The 18,350-nt window shown below is 37.4% G+C and overlaps 1 protein-coding gene across 4 annotated transcripts in view; it reads right to left on the bottom strand.

The window, feature by feature from the left end:
* Window positions 1-18,018, bottom strand: part of LOC148059795 (cyclin-dependent kinase 17-like) — a 42,126-nt gene extending 24,108 nt beyond the window's left edge. The window contains exons 1-3 of one of the 4 annotated variants that reach the window (XM_087782318.1): window positions 17,713-18,018; window positions 9,643-9,803; window positions 7,911-8,075 (exon numbers count right to left, since the gene is read on the bottom strand). In XM_087782318.1, the coding sequence (XP_087638444.1) occupies window positions 7,911-8,075; window positions 9,643-9,772 (295 nt within the window). In that variant the 5' untranslated portion in view covers window positions 9,773-9,803; window positions 17,713-18,018. The remainder of the gene's footprint in view (window positions 1-7,910; window positions 8,076-9,642; window positions 9,804-17,712) is intronic. The other 3 variants (XM_087782319.1, XM_087782321.1, XM_087782322.1) reach the window with 3 other exon arrangements.
* Between the last annotated feature and the right edge of the window lie 332 nt (window positions 18,019-18,350).

Raw genomic sequence — 18,350 nt, 5'->3', positions numbered from 1 at the left:
CAATTTATGCTGAATTTTGTTTTGTTGTTATTTGTCAAGCTTCAGAGCTACATTCGAGATATTCTTCACAAAATGATCTCACAATTCCAGTCATGTTTCTCATCTTTACATGAAAAATGCATGCCCTTCACAGCAGGAGCATCTCTCTAGTCTCTCTTCACAAAAGTCTATACCTCATTTAAAACCTGTGAGAGAAAAAAGGAGCCATTGTTGTTGCATTCTAAGAGCTGCGCTACTGTGGAGCTGCAGACACACCTTTGGAACACACAGACAGTGCAAACACGTCAACGGAAGTAACTCAAGCATCTACTAAGGAAAAACCTCAGAAATTGTGCCTTCAACCACAACTTAAGGGCTTCTAGAGAATAGTTTGTGGATTACAGAGAAATATTTAAACTCAATGACAAAACAGTCAATGTATAACTATTATATTTGGCTTCATTAATACGTTACATTTCAAACAACAAAAGAATACTCTAGAGGTGTCCATTAGAAAGGATCTGGCTATATGTTACCTATCGCCTTACAGGGACAATAATATGATATATTGCCAAACTATAGAAACAAGGATGCATTTGTAGCATTGCTGCTTTGCTTTGGCGTTGCAGAATTTACCGCATGAATCTTGACAAAGTCGTAACTGCTTTGATTTGTCTTGTAACCGGCTTTGAAAGGCTGGAGTAGACTGTATCCTCTGGTACTCAGCCATCCTTGTTCTCATAGGTATGGAAGACGTAATGAATATGAAAAATGTAAACGCTGTGAAAATTGGCGTGTAAATTGTGAATTAAAAAGTATTTATATTTTATACATACTTTATTGGAATTTAAGCATTAACTAGAACTAGAACACTGATAAAATATAACTTGATAATAATAATGAAAAAGTGATAAATAAATATATATATATATATATATTGATACAATGCTGTTGTGTTTTGTTTTTTACTAAGAGAGAAAAAATATCAAGTGTTTTAACCTTTTGTATAAACTACAAACCTATCCCTTATTCAGACGACGAATCAATCAAACAGCTTAACTTCTGATACAAGTTAACGTTGACCTATAGTAGATACAATTACGAAGATTATTTGTATTTCTGGTTCCACCTGCAGCTGACATTAGACTCTTTAATTTTCCACTGACGATTTCGGCTGCTGGTTCAAGTGACCATTAGCTTCAAGAAAAGGGATTAACACCACTCCCTCAGCAGCAGCAGGCGAGCCATGGATTCAAAACAAAGTTTGATCTGCAGGTGATTTGCAGACTTACCTTATCTACATATTATCTTATCTACAATTACAGGAATAAAACTCGACAACAATGAGGGTTTGAAGTTGTGGTGAAAAACGATAACATGCTGCTACTACACTGATCTGGTTCAAAATTGAAACCGTCAACACAATTGCCACCTTCAACGTTAGCCATTGAGACACAGCCAAGAGAACACACGACAAAAAAAAAAAAAAGCTGCCTCGAAAGAAAAACATTTGACTACACGATGTTCTCAGCAGATGTCTGCAGGAGAAATGAAAGCACACCCACTGTGTCAATATTAATGGCCTTGAGAAGAGTCTCAAAGAGACACGTGAAGCTGAACTCCGGAAAACAAACAGAAGAAAATGGCGCTACATAGAGTCATTTTAGTTGATATATTTTATCAAAACTTATTGACATGATTTGAAGTTAATAAAGGCAGCTCTTATTTATTTATTTATGCTATTTTGTTTAGCATGCATGTTTGATTTAAGTAATTATTTATTAGGACTGTTAAGGCTGACATAACCAGACCTTGAAGCTGAATGTTCCAGCTTCAGCCTGTTGAGTCAAGGACATAATCTCATCTTCTTGACGGCCTCTTAATATTTTCACTAGCTTCTCGACAACGCCACGACTCATCCGCCTGCTCTTCAATAAACTTCAACTTTAATCAAGAAAAAAAAGAAAAAAGATCATTGACATCATCTTCAAGATGGTCGTCATGCATGTATGAGTCAGACATCTTAAGTAAAATAAATTAATATTGTAAATCAGGAATTGATGGCACCTCCAGGGGACAACTTTATTTTAATTATTTTGGCAAAGGATTCAATATTTACCTTGATGAGCTAAGAATGTTGTTTTCTACAAAGCCCCCCAGTGGACTTAATAAACAATTATCAGTGGCCCAGATCCTGACCTCCCAACATTCCGACCTTTAAAAGTTTCAATCTTATCGTAGTTTAAAGTTGACATGTTGTCATACTGTATTTGAATGAACAGCATTAATCCAAAATGCTGCAGTGAAATTTCTCCAAATTCAGTCATTTTATAGGTACTATGTTCATCTTTGATTATAAAAATCATATTTTTGACAGACCTTTGCCATTTTAATTTTAAAAAAAAGAAAGTTTTGTGAATTTAAACAGCTGGCAAAACCAAAACATAAAAATTAAAAACACCAGAAAATACAAAAATATAATTTATAGATGTTAAAGTTAATTAATTACTGACTGAAACCAAGCTCACAAAGGGTAAAAAAAAAATCGAAATAAGATTTGATCAGGAAAGAACCTAAACATGATGAGGAAAGTTGGAAGAAATACCTGAAGTGTCAAAGAATAATTAGGGTAAAACATTAGATTACAACATGCCTTTGTAAATTAAGCTTAATATTTTCATTTCATTTTATTTTATATTGATTTTATTTAATATTATATTTTTTTCTTAAAAAAATATTTTGAAGAAAGTGAAATAATAACAATAAAAGACAAATACAAATAAAATAACAAAGTAATACATATTAGTTATATTATAGAACCTATACGCAAAACAAAATCATCATGAATACAGTCATTGGGTCTTGTTTGGCCGCGGGACAGCAGTTTTTTTGTTTATTAATGCCAAGCATATTTTTCATTATTTCGATCTATCAACATAATTCCAAAAAGAAAAATTCAATTAATTAAAAAAAAAAGGTTGATTTCAAATGAGTTAAACTACTTGTGATACGTTTGTAAATTTAAAGTCATTCCTTGAGCCGGTAAAGCTCAACACAAACACTTTCCAAACACTCCAGTGACTCTCAGACTTGAATTACAACAGTCTTGCATATAACCTCTCGGGGGCCCCATGTTTTCTGAAAGACACCAGTGGGCCTGGAGAACACGGTAATTACCTCTCAAGCTTTTATCTGCATGTGAAGATTTTTATTATTCAATTACCTCGACAACAAAGCCCTACAGTTACATCTCAGCTCCGTATGTGTTCGTCCCCGACAATTACTGCACGACCTGGTTCTCTTTGAAATACTGAGCCACATCTGCGGTAGCCTGAAGTTTGTTTCTGCGTAACAACCAGCAGGTCTACACGGTGGGCTGAAATAAAAAAAGAAGGAGTTACTATTGTTGTTAAGAGCTGGCTTGGGGGGAAAGTTCAAAGTTCACTCTTCATATTGCTGCCTGGATATTGGTCGGAGGTTTCGTGTACCATCAAAATCTCCAGAGACGGAAATACAATTACATTTACAGAAGAAATAAATGCTGTGTCATAACTTTTAGTGGCAAAAAAGCTGCCAAAAACAGCAAATTCTGCACTGCAGACACAAGTTTTATCGTCTAATCACACTTGTGACATTAATGCTCAATATAACTTCAATGAATTACTATTATTGTACTTACTGTGTTGTAGCAAAGAGCTTGCTGCCATGTTCCGAGCTCAGATCTGGTATGAAAGAGCCAAGAGGAAACGAGTAGAAGGGTTTTTGGATGGAGAGTGTGACTTGTCGGAAGGGGTGGGGAAATGTGACGTGGTACTGTAAGAACTCGGAGTATCCACATTGACGATATTGATCTGCTGCTTAAGTGGCAATCCATTAAAATAACTCGAACATATTGATAAGTAGTTCTAGACACATACACATGTAGTAATGTTTTGAAATAATAAGTAGCTTTAGAGAGCAAATTCAGATGTTTTGAAACTATTTAATCTAAGAACACAATGCAGGAAATAGCAGACCTGGGCAAAGTCCAGTCTGTGACTCTAATCAGGTCAGAATAAAACTGCCTTTTATGGTCTTACATTTTCAAGTATCTGGTGCCGTGTTTAGCAAATCAGCTGTTAATAATTCCCTTTGTTATTGCTAATCTTAGTTTGATTTACAGGTTAATTATAATTTCTTCTTTTTATTTTTCGAAAAACAATGTTTTTACTCATTGTAATTACAACGCAATAGTTTCTCTTTATGTCAATAGTAACCTATTATATTGGATTGTTGTACTTTTTCATGAACATAAATAAATATTTAAGGTCATAATAGAATAGTGTTTATTTAGATTTCATTACATTATAACTGTCATAAATGTGCTGACGTTTTATTCCCGCTATCAGAATCAGAAACTTTTATTGCTTAGTTAATAAAGCTGTAATATTTAATCATTTTATAATTCATGGAATTCTTTCATTTCCTGTCTTCCATATTGATTAAAATTATATTATATATAAGATTATTTCCTCAGGCCAAAATATATATTTTCTTATTTCACTACTCTTACATAGCTAATAAAAGGATAAGTGATGATTTTTATGATTAATAAAAAATGTTTATTTATCATGGCAAATAAAAGAATGTCTCTTAATATTTTCAATATTTATTTCCCCGTGTCTGTTAGTTATTCTCACACGTATTTTTTCAATGTATATTATCAGTTGTTTAATAGTTTTTAGAATGTAGTGCAAATAAGATAAAGAGAGAGGGGGGAGGAGCCAAAATTACGGAAGTCTACAGATCGTCGAGCGGTTTGGGAGTGAATATGACATTAAGAAAAGACGGACCTTCTTTTTATATATATATATATATATATATATATATATATATATATTTATATAGATAAATAGATTATATTTATGTTGTCTGCTCCAATATCCTTTTTATACATTTTATTTATTGTCCTCTCTTTTATTTACATTTGTATTACTCAGATTAAACTTTATTTTATACTTTGTTTATTCATCCTTGTGAATATTTTTTTATTTAATTATTCGTTTTCTTAAACGTGTAATTCTTTGGAATTTTTATTTCTTTACCCATATTTACATTTTTTAGAATACTATGACCAACAATAGCATTTTTGGATTAACTGTACTTCTTTTTTCTAATTTTTCCAAATCACTAATGTTGAATAAATATTGAAATAAAACGTATATTATGTGATGATTTGATTGAAACAACAAAAAACTTTTTTTTTAAATGTGCTGGTGTAAGAAATATCTTTTTTCAAATTAGACGAACGAAGGCTCAGAGAAAGTGTAAATGGAAGACACTGACTCTGAGCGGTCATCCTACATTAGCGTAAGTACAGTACTGTCAACTAAAGAGGTTGTAATTAGACTTTTAAGAGCCGAGTCACCAAAATGTAGCGTCAGATGCACATTTGCAGACAAGAGAATTGAATTGAGAGGAAATATTAGCAAGAGAAAGAAAGGTAATCTCTTTATTGCAGCTGGAAAGCGAGGTTACATCAGCGTCTCCTTCTATTAAAAGGGTGAGACGTGCTTCGACTGCTGAGCGGCAGACAATGAGTCAGCGAGTTCTGGATACACACACTCCTGCACACACACACGGCAACACACACAACCAAAGCTGGTCATTTCAGACGCCCATCCACACCTTATCGCTCGCTTAATAATAGATTCGGGGATTCTAAGTTGTGAGTCACGATTTTTAATGACCGTTCGGTGCGAGACCGACGTCACTATGGCAACCGTTTTGACAGTTTTGCAGTTGTACTCAAGATCTCGCCACGCTGACATTATTACTGAAATGATGCCGACTCATTACACAAAGTGTAAATGGTTTGACCGTCTAGTCATTGAACCTCCAGCAAGATAAACGTATGAATGAGTTTTCAAGGATCAATATTATCACTGGTGGATGACATTTGATCAGAAAGTGGGTCAAATCTACCTGGTGGGCCACGTGTAGCCCTTCGCCTGTTCATGTTGGGCCCTCATGAGGGTGACTTCATGCTTTGGTTTCAACAACACTGACTACTTCATTCACTGACTAATCCATACATTTCATACATAAATTGAGATCCTGTTTTCTTCTGACCTAAATTTTGTGCCGCTTCTCCTCCAAGAGATTTCTTCCGATTTGAACGGTTCAAACTTTTATCAATTCAAATCGTTTCCGAAATGCGGGCTATGTTCTAGCTCTCTTTTATCTCTTCCACTCTTTGAAACATTGAATAAATATAAAAAATGTGTATATACAATAAGATAAATGTATGTAAAAGTAATCTGCGGGCAGCTACAACATTCTCTTACAATCCTCTATATATATCTATATATCTAAAATATAAGAAGCAATCAAACATTTTCATATTAATCCTCTCCAAACCATCTCTTCAACAAACATGCAGCTACTCTTCATTTTTATCCCCCCTCTCTTCCACATCATACATTTGCCCCCGATATGGACACTTGGGTCACAGTGGGGAGTGGGATTACTGGGATCCATGGTGCTCCAGACCACATTTAACGTTATATAACATAGCCAGACAGAAGGGGTGGAAAGTGTGAGCGGTCAGATGCTGGATTAAGGTCATTAAGAGTTTAATCTTCCTGCATTTGGTGTAAACATAGTGATGCTGTGGCGGTTTACGGTCAATTAAATGTTCTATAACGTCACAAACCTCTGGAATTAACAAATATATCCATCTCAACATAAATGCAAACAGGATTTCAACCAGCAGGAGGCGATGTTGCTCCTTCAGACCAGTTAAATCTGCACGTCTAGAATGAATAACAGTGTTGTTATTACTGGTGATTTACATTTTTCTGGGCCCTGCGTGTTGGTAGTTATTGTGGTTATCCTTTTATTTTTTATGTGCTAAACCAGGCTCCTTTTTAAACAGTTTGACATAAACATGAGTGTTGCATAACAACAATTACTTCCACACCGTTTACTTTTCAAATGTATATAAAGATTAAATAAAATCATATATTGTGTATCAGGTCAAAATGTTCATCACAATCATGGACTGAACAAAATGTACTCTATGTTGGTTTGCCCATCAATAACTGGCCAGCATTTAAATGTGAAATCAGTCAGACTAGATTTAATCATAATTTCATGCATTCCAGACATTGTGTTAAGTTCTCAGATTCATTCTTGACATGTGTCATCTCTGCTTGTTGTAAAACAAACTTGACTAGTCAGTGTGTATCTAGCGAACAGTGAATCAGTATTGATAAAGATTAGGTGACCCACAGAAAATTAGTTAATGGCCCAGATTTTCAGAAAGGCAAACAAAAAGTCAATAGCTTTCACTCTTTTTCTATGAGGGTTTTTCACATTTTGACTTTTGATTACATTAAATGAAATAAAAAAATGAAAAGAAAGATATATTTTGTCAAAAAGGTTATAGTATGTTCGGGTTTTAGAATTAACTTTTATTTTTACCATTAAAATAAAGAAATAAAATCTTGAGAAAAAAAAGGAAAATAAGAAAATAAATGTAAATATGAATATATTGTCGAAAAGCTGTTATGCGTTTTTTTTTTTACCAATAACTTAATATATACTTTTGCTGTTGATGCTTAACACACTGACTAGCATGTCATAAAACTAGATAATAGGAATAAATGTTTTTCAGTTCATCACTTGGTGGCAAAATGACACACAATAACTTGAAGTGAGGAAGAAGACAATGGACATGTGAGGCAATGTCAGAAAGAAGCAGACAGAGAAACACCAAGCATCAATGTGTGTGTGTGTGTGTGTGTGTGTGCGTGCGTGTGTGAGCGTGTGTGAGCGTGCGTGAGCGTGTGTGAGCGTGTGTGAGCGTGTGTGAGCGTGTGTGAGCGTGTGTGAGCGTGCGTGCGTGCGCGTGCGCGTGTGCATGTGTGTGTGTGTGTGTGAGTGTGTACCCAGGGATCCGGTCCTGTGCAGACTCAAGTAGGCTCTGTCTCTTTCCAGCCCCCCACCCAGCTCTCTGCGCAGGGCAGTGCGGCCCAGATGACTGGCATATTGACGCAGGAAGGAGGGAGCGCTGTGGGAGGCAGGAGGATGCAGGGCGCACACCACCATGGGCTCTAGGACACACGTTTGCAGAAGGGCAGGCAGGCACAGGGTGAAGAAGGAGGGAAGAAGAAAAAGAAGAGCAGAGATGAAGGGAACACCACAAGGACGCCAGAAGAAGGAAGAAAAAAGTATGTCCAAGAAGAGAGGGGGATGAGAGTTCAGGAAGATAAAGAGGGAGGAGAAGGGGGAGAAAAAAAGACAAGACAAAGTCACACAAAGGCCAGACCAGGCAACAGAGCAACAGTACGATACTCAAAAGAGGAAGATAAAGATGGAAAGTCTCTTTACAGTGATCGGAGGAAAATGTAAGCACAAAAATGTTCTGATTTAAACAGGAGTGGAATTAAAAGCGTGCATGTAGCGGTTGGAGACATCAACAGAGGAAGAACTAAAACATTCATGGGATGCCTTAAAATAGATTTCAGTTGAGAGCCAGTCTAGGTTTAAGTCGGTGAATGAAAGAGTCAGAAATAAAAGGAAATAAACTCTAATTTTGAGCAGTCAAATCGATTTTTTTACGCCCACTGATATTCCTAAAATTGCATGAGGGACGACGTAGGAAACAGCTTATCCACCATCGACCTCAATCTGCGAAACACTGGCGGAAGATGATTCTAATTAAAACTGGGAAAAAAGAACGTAAAAAATGTCTAATTCCTAAAGTCCAGTAAGCCGAGAAAATCGGGAACAACTGGGACAAAGAGGGGGAACTAGGAAGTGAGGAAGGACGTGGCACAGTGGTAAAACTTTAATAACCTTCCCATCATCCTCGACATCACTTCCTCCTTTTCCCTTTCTCACTGGACCCTTTTCCTTTTCTTCCATCTGGAAATGAAGTGACTTTTCGATGAGCAATTAAGACGTAAGAGACGGGCGTAAAAATAGAACGAAGAGGGAGAAGATGATTTAATCAAATGGATGCTGTCGCTTCAGGAAAGAAGCAACAACTAAACAACAAGTTTTACTCAAAAACTTAAAACATAATCTTATTAATTCACAAAGCTTAATTCGTTCTGCAGACGAAGAAAACTCAACAAATAACCGTTAAACCGCTTTCATCTTCTATTCGGACATGCAGTTTACAAAACGACCAGTAGGTGGAAGGCTATCGCTTTCAGACTCAAATCCATTTTTCCTAAAGATTTCTAAAGATAATTTTATTGACCCTTTGTTGGTTTTTTTCACAATATTATTGATTTAAAAATCAACTTCAATGATCAAAGAAAAAATGAAGATTTCTACAATGGGTGAACATTATTCGACATTTAAGAGACGTGTCAGTTAAGAAAGCAATAAGTGGGAAATTATTGCATGCTTTGGGTGTCCAAGCCAGTTTTCTAAGTGACACTTGCACAATCTGCATCAGAGAAACCACAAAGTGCATGCATACAACTGTTTAGTGTGTTATGCAACAGTTGCAGTATTCCTGTCAGAGATTATTAAGTCAATAAATCAACAATACAAAAACAACTGTATCATTTCTTCAAACTAGCAGGGTGAGCAGAATTTTTGCATGTATTGTTTGTCAATAATTTTCCGTAATAGAGCGAGTGTATCAGTTTGTGTGACGTTTCTTACCATTGTCCCTGGCTGTGGACGGCTCGTCCAAAGCCATCTGCTCTGCCAGCTCTGACAGGGAGTCGTCAACTGGCCGAGCGCTGCGAAGTGACATGGACAGCCTCCGCTTGATGATCTTCATCCGGTCCATCTTCTCAGCCTCGACACTGGGGCCCCGAGGCCTGAAGAGAGACAACCGTCATCATTATTATAATGAGAATTTCCCTCCGATTCGTGAACTTTTTCCCGGCTCGAATCGCTCTCTGAGCTCGGAGCGACGATGTTTGTTCAGTCAGAGAGTGTTCTCATCGTCATGCATCCCAAGTGCAAACATTTCAGGAAGACAGTGAGGGAGGAGAAACCTCTGACAGATGGATGGACAACCAAAATCTACAAGGCTGGAGGAAAGTCGCTGACAGCGCAACTCTGGAGACTTGACAAGGTCAAAGAATGTGAAGTGAAGCCGAGAGAAGCTCTCTATTGAAATTCAATAAAAAAAAAACTGTACATCCAACTTACAATATTAATGAAAACAACGGAATGTATCTGAACGTGTTTATTTGAGTTTACATTGATATTCTGCTGTGTTTGTGCAACCTTTGGTTTCACCAGTATCGATAAATATTGTTCTTTACATCATTAGTAAATAAAGTTCACACATAGAACAAGTATTATACCATTAAGACGAACAATCAATGTCCAGTTCAGTCTGTGACTAGGGGTGTGTACTGGCAAGCTACTGGAGATATTCTATTTATCATGGTACAGGGGAAACAATGCGATATATTGTGATACTGTAGGAAGAAGATATATTTTTAGTATTGCGCGAGTACTTGGCTCTCGTGTTGCAGAATGTACAGACCACATGACTCTTGACAAGGTCGTAATTGCAATTATTTGTTTTGAAACCAATACATGTTCGTACTTAGTCAACTCTAGGATCTCGCGTTGCAGGATTTTAAGGTAAGGTAAGGTTAAACTTTATTGATCCCTCAGGAGGTCTCCTTTGGGAAATTGTTTTTTTCCAGTAGCCAATACATACAGCAATTTTTTTATAAAAAATCAAAAATAAATCAAAATAAAATAAGAACAAGAGAAATAAAGAGAAAGAACACAATTACACAATCTTAGTCTAAAGATAAAGACAAAGAACATAGATCAAAGAAAAACAACAAAGACAAAGGATACAAAGACTAACATAGAACAGAACATCCAGAAACTTTTACTCCACTCCTGCAATTTTATTGTTCCTTTAGCTGGACCTTTTGACCGCTGCCCTCTAGCGATCATTTTTGTGTTGCAAAAAAATTTAACATTTCATTTTAAAAATACTTAATTTGAAATATTAATGGTATAAAGAAATTTTGGAGCAAAAGAATATTTAATTATACCATGTTTGTCGAATATCGATATTATCTTGTGAGCAAAAGAAAACCCATCACGATATTGAAGTGTACCAGAATTTTATTAAATACCTAGCTGTAGCAGACTTTTGTTTTTACCTCCAACAAGAGGACCAACACACACAAAAATAATTTTTAAAAAAAAAGGAAGTAAGAGATCAAAAGTCAGATTCGGTTTTTTTTGGTTTTTTTAAATAGACATTATTATGATTGTAATAAATGAATCGCGTAATTTTACACAGCTAGTTTTTGTACAATTAAATCTCAAGGTGAGAATGAAATGACCGTTTACTTTATGCTTTAGCACCTTCGGAAATGGGGATCAAAATTCACTGCTACGCTGATGATACTCAGCAGTATGTTGCTGCCGGGTCTTCTGGCGAGAGTTTCTTTGTCTAGATACGATGGGTGGATGGATGGATGGATGAACCAACATTTGTTGCAGGAGTTGGTGCACTAATCCATAAGAAACACAACAACACTGACCTTTATAAAAAGGCCTTTCAACAGAATTGTAAATAAAACATTACGTTATGTGTGACCGCGTTGAAGAGTCTGTCGTATGCAGGCAGAGGCAGCTCGGCCGAACACGTCTGCTTTAAAAATCTAGCTCACGACGTCTTCGCAGACGAAACGTTTGAAAGCACGTACATGTGATGTCACATGCTACTTCTCTTTCTTTGTCAACTAGGAATGCTGCAACAAAAGCCATTCATCCTCTCAAGCTCTCAGCATTCAATTCAGCACTCTGAGAGAGACTTGATCTTCAATCAGAGCAACTGTTTTTGTTTTCCCACCTCGAGCCTCTATTTAAGGCGAGGGACACAAAAGAGCAGCTCCTCACAATCCTTTATCGTCCATAACCCGTGGATAAGCAAATCATCTCTCCCCCACTCATTTACACGCCATGACACCATCATTTACATACCTTTGAACAAACAGTGACCTACATAACTGAATCATAGAGGAAGATAAAGTGATCTACCGTGGAGAGAAAAATATACATGCGCTTGATTTAAGAAATGACATGGTCGTCCAGTTTTCTCTCACAGCTCGGACCTTCCGGGGTCAGTTTTTGGCTCTCTTGGAATTCATTGTTCACATTTCCAAAGTATAAATACATTGTTTTTAATGTATTACTCAAGTTAATAGTTTGTTTTGGAATACATGTCCCACAGCCTTTAATTTAATTACTTACTTGTACAAAAAACAAGCAGAAATCTGAAGGTAGCTAAGGATGTAAGGATTTCATATACTATTACATTGACTCCATACTTTGATTCTGAAAGGCAACTAGCAAGTGAGTCTTAATCCAAATCTGTGTTGTCGGGAATGGTTTACAAATGAACAAATCCATTTGGAGGGTTTCCATTTCCGTTTCATGCTAACACAACCTGATAAAACCATGAGAGATCCAAACAAATTGCATCTGTGATTTGTTTATTATTAACTTAAAGTCAATGTCTGTTTCTGTGTTCAGCCCACAATAACCCACAAATGAAATCACTTTAATATTAAGTGACTTTACAATACATGAGATGCATTCTAATATGCTGTACAATTTCTATTATTATCAATCACACCCATTTAGGGGTCAGTTTGACTTGTGTAAGTGTATATTTGTGTTTGTTTATTTTTATTTTTAACTAACCGTTCATGTGAATGTACTAATGTCAAAAGCATTTAGCAAAAATACACTGCCAAACAGTGGCAGTCAATTAAATCCAATTCTATTTTATGTGTCATAATCTTCACACTTTAGATTATAAGATTACAAGATACAAGAAAAACAGGTCCCATGGGTAATTCACAATGTGAATGTGGCAAGAAAAAAACTTGTCAACACTAGTTTCTAGCTTTTAAGTACTTAAAGTGATAGTTCACCAAAATGATCAACCAATTTTCTACTCACCCTCGTGTCGACTGAGGGTTAGGATTATTTTCAAAGTAAACTGTTCCTTTTTAGAGATACAGGCCACAATTATAAGTCCATTTTAATGTAGCCACTGGAGCTCAGTTGTCTTTGTCTTCATCTACATCCAAACTATCAATTTAAGTTTTTATCTTTCTTCCTCACTCAAGTACAGCTTCTTTTTGATTCCTCTAAAATTGTTTGAAGATATGAACATGGGAGTTGCCAGTACATTCTATCATCAGCAAACACACAAGGACATGTTATCCATGCCAAGCGCTTAACTCATGACTGGAAGGTCATGAGTTGAAAGCAAACACACGACTCAACGAGAAACACTTTCTTTCGCGACTACCGTGTTTTGGATTCAAAGCTTCGAGTCCTCTCTGCTGCAGACGCTCTGCAGAGGCACGGCTATAGTGTGTGGGTGGAGACATGTGGCCCTGAGTTGCAGCATGTGCGTTACACGCTCACCAAGAACACCCACAAACCAGAGGAGCATCTCTAGATGATGAGGGCTGGAGATACAGGAGGGTTTGGGACACTCAGGTCCGGTTAGGGAATGACGCGATAAGCATGTATGCACCCACGTGAGAAGCTGTGATAGATCCTGATGCTTCTCTTTCTCCAATATGGTGAAACAATAAAATCAGCTTGAAGGTTAAGGTACCCTGATGCATTTACAATAATAGACTCTTGACTGAGGTATGCCCTCTCTCAGTGCTTTACTAGATAGGTTAAGTACTTCATCATGGCAATATGTACTGCTATGTAACATAATAGCGCCACCTCTGGAAGAATGAAAAGCAACACATATTTTGTTGCTTCATTTTCCCGATAGAAAATCTTTGGATAACTATATGCTAAACCACAGCAGCTGAACTCAAACCCCCTCACTCAATTTATTTTCCTAAAATAATACTAACAGAAGATAACAGTCTGCTGCAATGGAAACAAGTTATTACTTTGTTTAAAACATTCATCCACTATTTAAGCATAAAACCTAAACTATACCCATGTCTGGACAATAGTTAGAGCAATATTAGCATTAGTGGCATTGTTGCAATCGACCGAGAGATGACAAGAATAAAGTGATTTGAAAACAAACTCCTTTAAACCCTACATAACAATGGGAAAAATGCAAGAAAAACTACTTTTATAAAATGGATTGTTATAAAGTAAAATAATATATTTTGTGTTTTAGTTGCCATAGTATTAGCCCGTATGTCTAGAATCAAATCATCAATCTGAGTTAGCTTAAGAAACATCTGTCAACCCAAATCTGAACCATCAAATATGTATGTGTGTGTGTGTTGATTTATGGCTGTTGCAGTACAGAGGTCAGTGGAGATGGACCCCAACAGAGGGATGTGAGGGAACTGATTTATTCAGAGACGCTCCACCATTAAGGTTGCTAGGTTACAGACCCGGGCTGAAAGTGCAGTTTCTATCAAACACAAGACGGAGAGCCAAAGTAATTCCCATCCACCTACCTCGCTACACACATGCCTGCCTCAGCTATAAACATCGTCTCTCTCTCCCTTCTGAGCTCGGGACACCATACAGTGCCTGAACACGTGAGCCTACCCCGGACAGGAGTTCTGTGCCAGTTTCGCCTCTTAGCGGGCCAAAAGTATCAACGAACTAGCTGACCTGAGTGAGGAAGATCCTGAAGCATGCAGCTTGTTGAAAGATCACTTCTCCACTCGGATGCCTACACATGACTAATAAAGTGGTTGACGATGAACAAAACCTTTTTTATTTTTCCAGGCTCGAGCTCAACACGCATGCATGCACACTCAGAGAATGTGGCAGAGTTGAATGGTTGCTCGCAACGGTTGGTGCAGCAGCCCGAGGATGAGTAATGCCAGAAATGTCCAAGTACAAACTCCGACACACTTCAACGCTAATAACAAGAATTACCATGACTTGTTTTTTGAGTCATGTGAATTTATCGTCGCTAAGTTGTAGGGATGAAAATCGAAGCGCTTAAATCGATGATCATCTGACTCGAAATGTCAAGGCACCGGAGAGGCAGAGAAAAATAGCCTTCATTAGTGGCAGTAAATTAATTATGATTCCGGAGATATACACACATGTGACACACCTTTTTGAACGGTGACAGTAACTGTGTTTAATTTGAAAACAATTTGCCTAGAACCACCCAATCAAGTTACACAACTTAATAAATAAAACTAGGGAGTGTTTAAATCCTAAACTGTTCAAGTATTTTATAGAGAAGGGGAAATTAATGCTAGATTGAATACATTAGTAAAAAGTAAGTTTAAAATGGCCTTACATATTTACATCCTACTTGAAAAACACAGTAACAGTGATCCATTTCCACTTAAATAAATGACTATTCCGATGGTGACCATTGTTACTCACGAGTTCGTCATTAGTTCACTTTATTTACAGATCGGGTTCACCGGTGACTCAGTCTATGAAGAGCCTGGGAGTGGATGTTGCCAGCCATCGTACCCACTCACTGCCACTTCCAGGGCCGACTGGAGGAAGGTCATCTGGAGGTAGACAGTGAGTCACACTACAATAGAAGCACAGCAACATACCAGTCCATTCTGCCTCATTTTATTAAGCCTAAAATGAATCAATCTTAAAAAAAATGTTCTTCCGTTTGAGAAATAAAAATACATTAAAACTATGTATGAATGTCCGAATGGTGTTTTTTTAATGCTGTTAGGATATCAATTACCCACGTTTGAAGCTATAATGTGAAACTACTGGCGTAAGTGGCTTTTCATTAAATACAGTACTGTACATGGAGTAGTGCTCTTCTAAATACTAGTACTCTTTAATGGAGACGAGTACTGCTACTCTGCTCCATAATCACATCGCTTTTAAACGAATGAAGAGAAACACAGATTTATTGTACATTTGGGGAAAATACAGTCCCAAATAAAAACAACTTAGAAATGAGATAAAATATTGTGCATTATTCAAGATAAACAGTACGCATGTCTTCCCTGAACCAGTGTTGCCAATATGAGCATTATGACATTATTGACCAACTGAAATAGTATATTTGTTAATAAGCTCTTATACATTAATAAGTTATTACTCCATTAAACAGTAAATCACAATGGAGAAATTGCGAAACACAAGGATTGCTGTTCAGAGTTATATCGAGTTATTAAATTGGTTGTTATACTTTTTTTTTTTAAGTTACTTTAGCATTTAAGTTGTCAGTGGCTTCAACTTTAACGCATCTTTGAGATTTAACGTACGACTGTTGAAATCCTAAACGTCTTCTACATCTTGTGTGCCACATTAAACGACAGGGACTTCCACTCTTCCTCGAGTGGATTCTTGAGCACATTTCATGTCGGAGGTGGCATCAGCATCTTTCCGAGAGTGGCGTGCTGGGGCAGCAACTCTACAGCCGCTGACGGGGAGAGAAACCCACTTCAGGAGCCAGCTCTGTCCAGGGATGCGAAAAGACGTCCAAGTTCCATCATCTTACCGAGTCGCTCCAACACTAATAAAACACACCCCGTGTGTAACCGACAACACAATGGGGGTGTGATATGGTTGACAGGGTCTACAGCAGACCTGGGCAAAGTGCGGCCCGGGGGCCACATGCGGCCCTTTGACTGTATTTATGCGGCCCTCGTAATGTCAAAGTACGATCATATATAAATGGTTCTAATGCATTAACAAATGTATTTTCTATTTATTATTCATTTACATTTATTTACACTTATTTACTTTTCCCCTCCTTTCTTGTGTGTAATTTTTCGAGTATATATTAATCCCTCAAAACTTTTTTTTAAGGTAGTTGAAGAAATGTTTTGAAAAAAACAGTCATATATAAAAGAATAAAATTGCAGCTTATTTAGATTAATAAATGTCACGGCCTAATGACAAATGTCCTTTTTTTAGAGGGATTTTCTCGTTTTTCTTTTGCTTGACGGCCCCTAACAACGTTCTTAGAATTTAATGTGGCCCTTGAAGAATTACTATTGCCCACACCTGGTCTACAGGCACAGGGATCTTTGTGTATTTTGTCTGTTTACAATCTTTGTTTTCTACTCTTAAGATAGTTGAAACTGAGATTGTTCCTGGTTAAATAGTAACTTTAAGCTTGATATTTAAACAGGTTACCAGTTTAACTTGACTCCATTGTTGTTGTCCATATATTTTGGATATTGGTGTTGGCATAGAAAGATTTTAATCCAGCATTCTTCCCACTAAGAGTTGAATAATGGAAGAGTTTGGTTCTCTGCTGGGGACTGGAATGTGCTGCGGGCGAGTGTTGGAAGTAGAATATGGATGATATCGACACCACTGCAGGACAACACTGCCACATCAGCGGGGATCATGTAAAAGTTCCCCCGAAACTGTGATCCTATGTCTCCCGGGCCTTTAAAAAAACCTCCATCAGTTACTCCCCGTGTTTTCCTGGCGACTGTATCCGGCAGGAGAACTAGTCTGGGGCTGGGAAAAGTTAGCAGCCCCGGTCGGTTTATAAAACTCGTTGTTAATCCGTCAGGATATTTGTGTGTAGATGTGGAAACATGTTTTAATTTATTTACATGGTTGACTATCATTCAAAACTTAGCAATACCTTCACTTTACTTTGATTCGCCACAATGATATTTCACTAAACCGCACTTTCGTCTTGAATTCTGGAAATTCACTTCAGGAAAAAAACAACAAAAAAAAACAACCGCATTGTCAGGTGACTGGAATTCTAATCGCGACAACCGTGTCGACGTTTTCCGAAACAAACTGAAATTTAAAATAAGGAACACAGACCTGCTGGTGTCGGAGCTGCGGGGACTATTGTTCCAGCGGTGGGTGATAATCCAGCAGCTCGTCGGGATGAAGCCACTGCGACAACTTCCACCACAACTTCTCCACGGAACGGGCTGTTATCCGAGGGTCAGTCTGGTCTCAGGCAGTCGTTGTGTGTCGCAGAGCCCGCCTGCTAACATCCTCGCTCGGCTGGAGTTCATCACACGGTTCGAAACACGCTTAGAAACACCGTCCCGTCCGGTGATGATCAGCCATATCTGCTGCTGCGAGGAGGAGGCAGTGGCCTGATCCCGGAAAACACCGCAAGAGTGTGTGCGTGTGTGTGCGCGAGCGTGTGTGTGTGTGTGAGAGGAACACACGACCTGTTTTGGGTGCATATAAAAAACACAAACGAGTTCTGAGAGAATAATTTGACTGGTTGCTCGTCATCAGGGAAATGTATCTTCATTACTAAGTCTACACGGAGCTTCAAAGAAGAATTCCTGGTATTTAATGAATGGAAATTACATGTAAATAAAAAAACTTTATTCAACCCTTTAATGAGTACAAGACCCTGGTGTGACGTCTGTTTAAAAAAAACAAAACACGTAGATCATAGTAAAATTGTGACTGGAATTCAATTGAGAAATAGATTTGAA

The sequence above is a fragment of the Callionymus lyra genome, chromosome 19, assembly GCF_982586985.1.
Source record: "Callionymus lyra chromosome 19, fCalLyr1.hap1.1, whole genome shotgun sequence".
Classification (NCBI taxonomy): Eukaryota; Metazoa; Chordata; class Actinopteri; order Syngnathiformes; family Callionymidae; genus Callionymus; species Callionymus lyra.
This window is presented reverse-complemented; position numbering and strand designations above follow the sequence as displayed.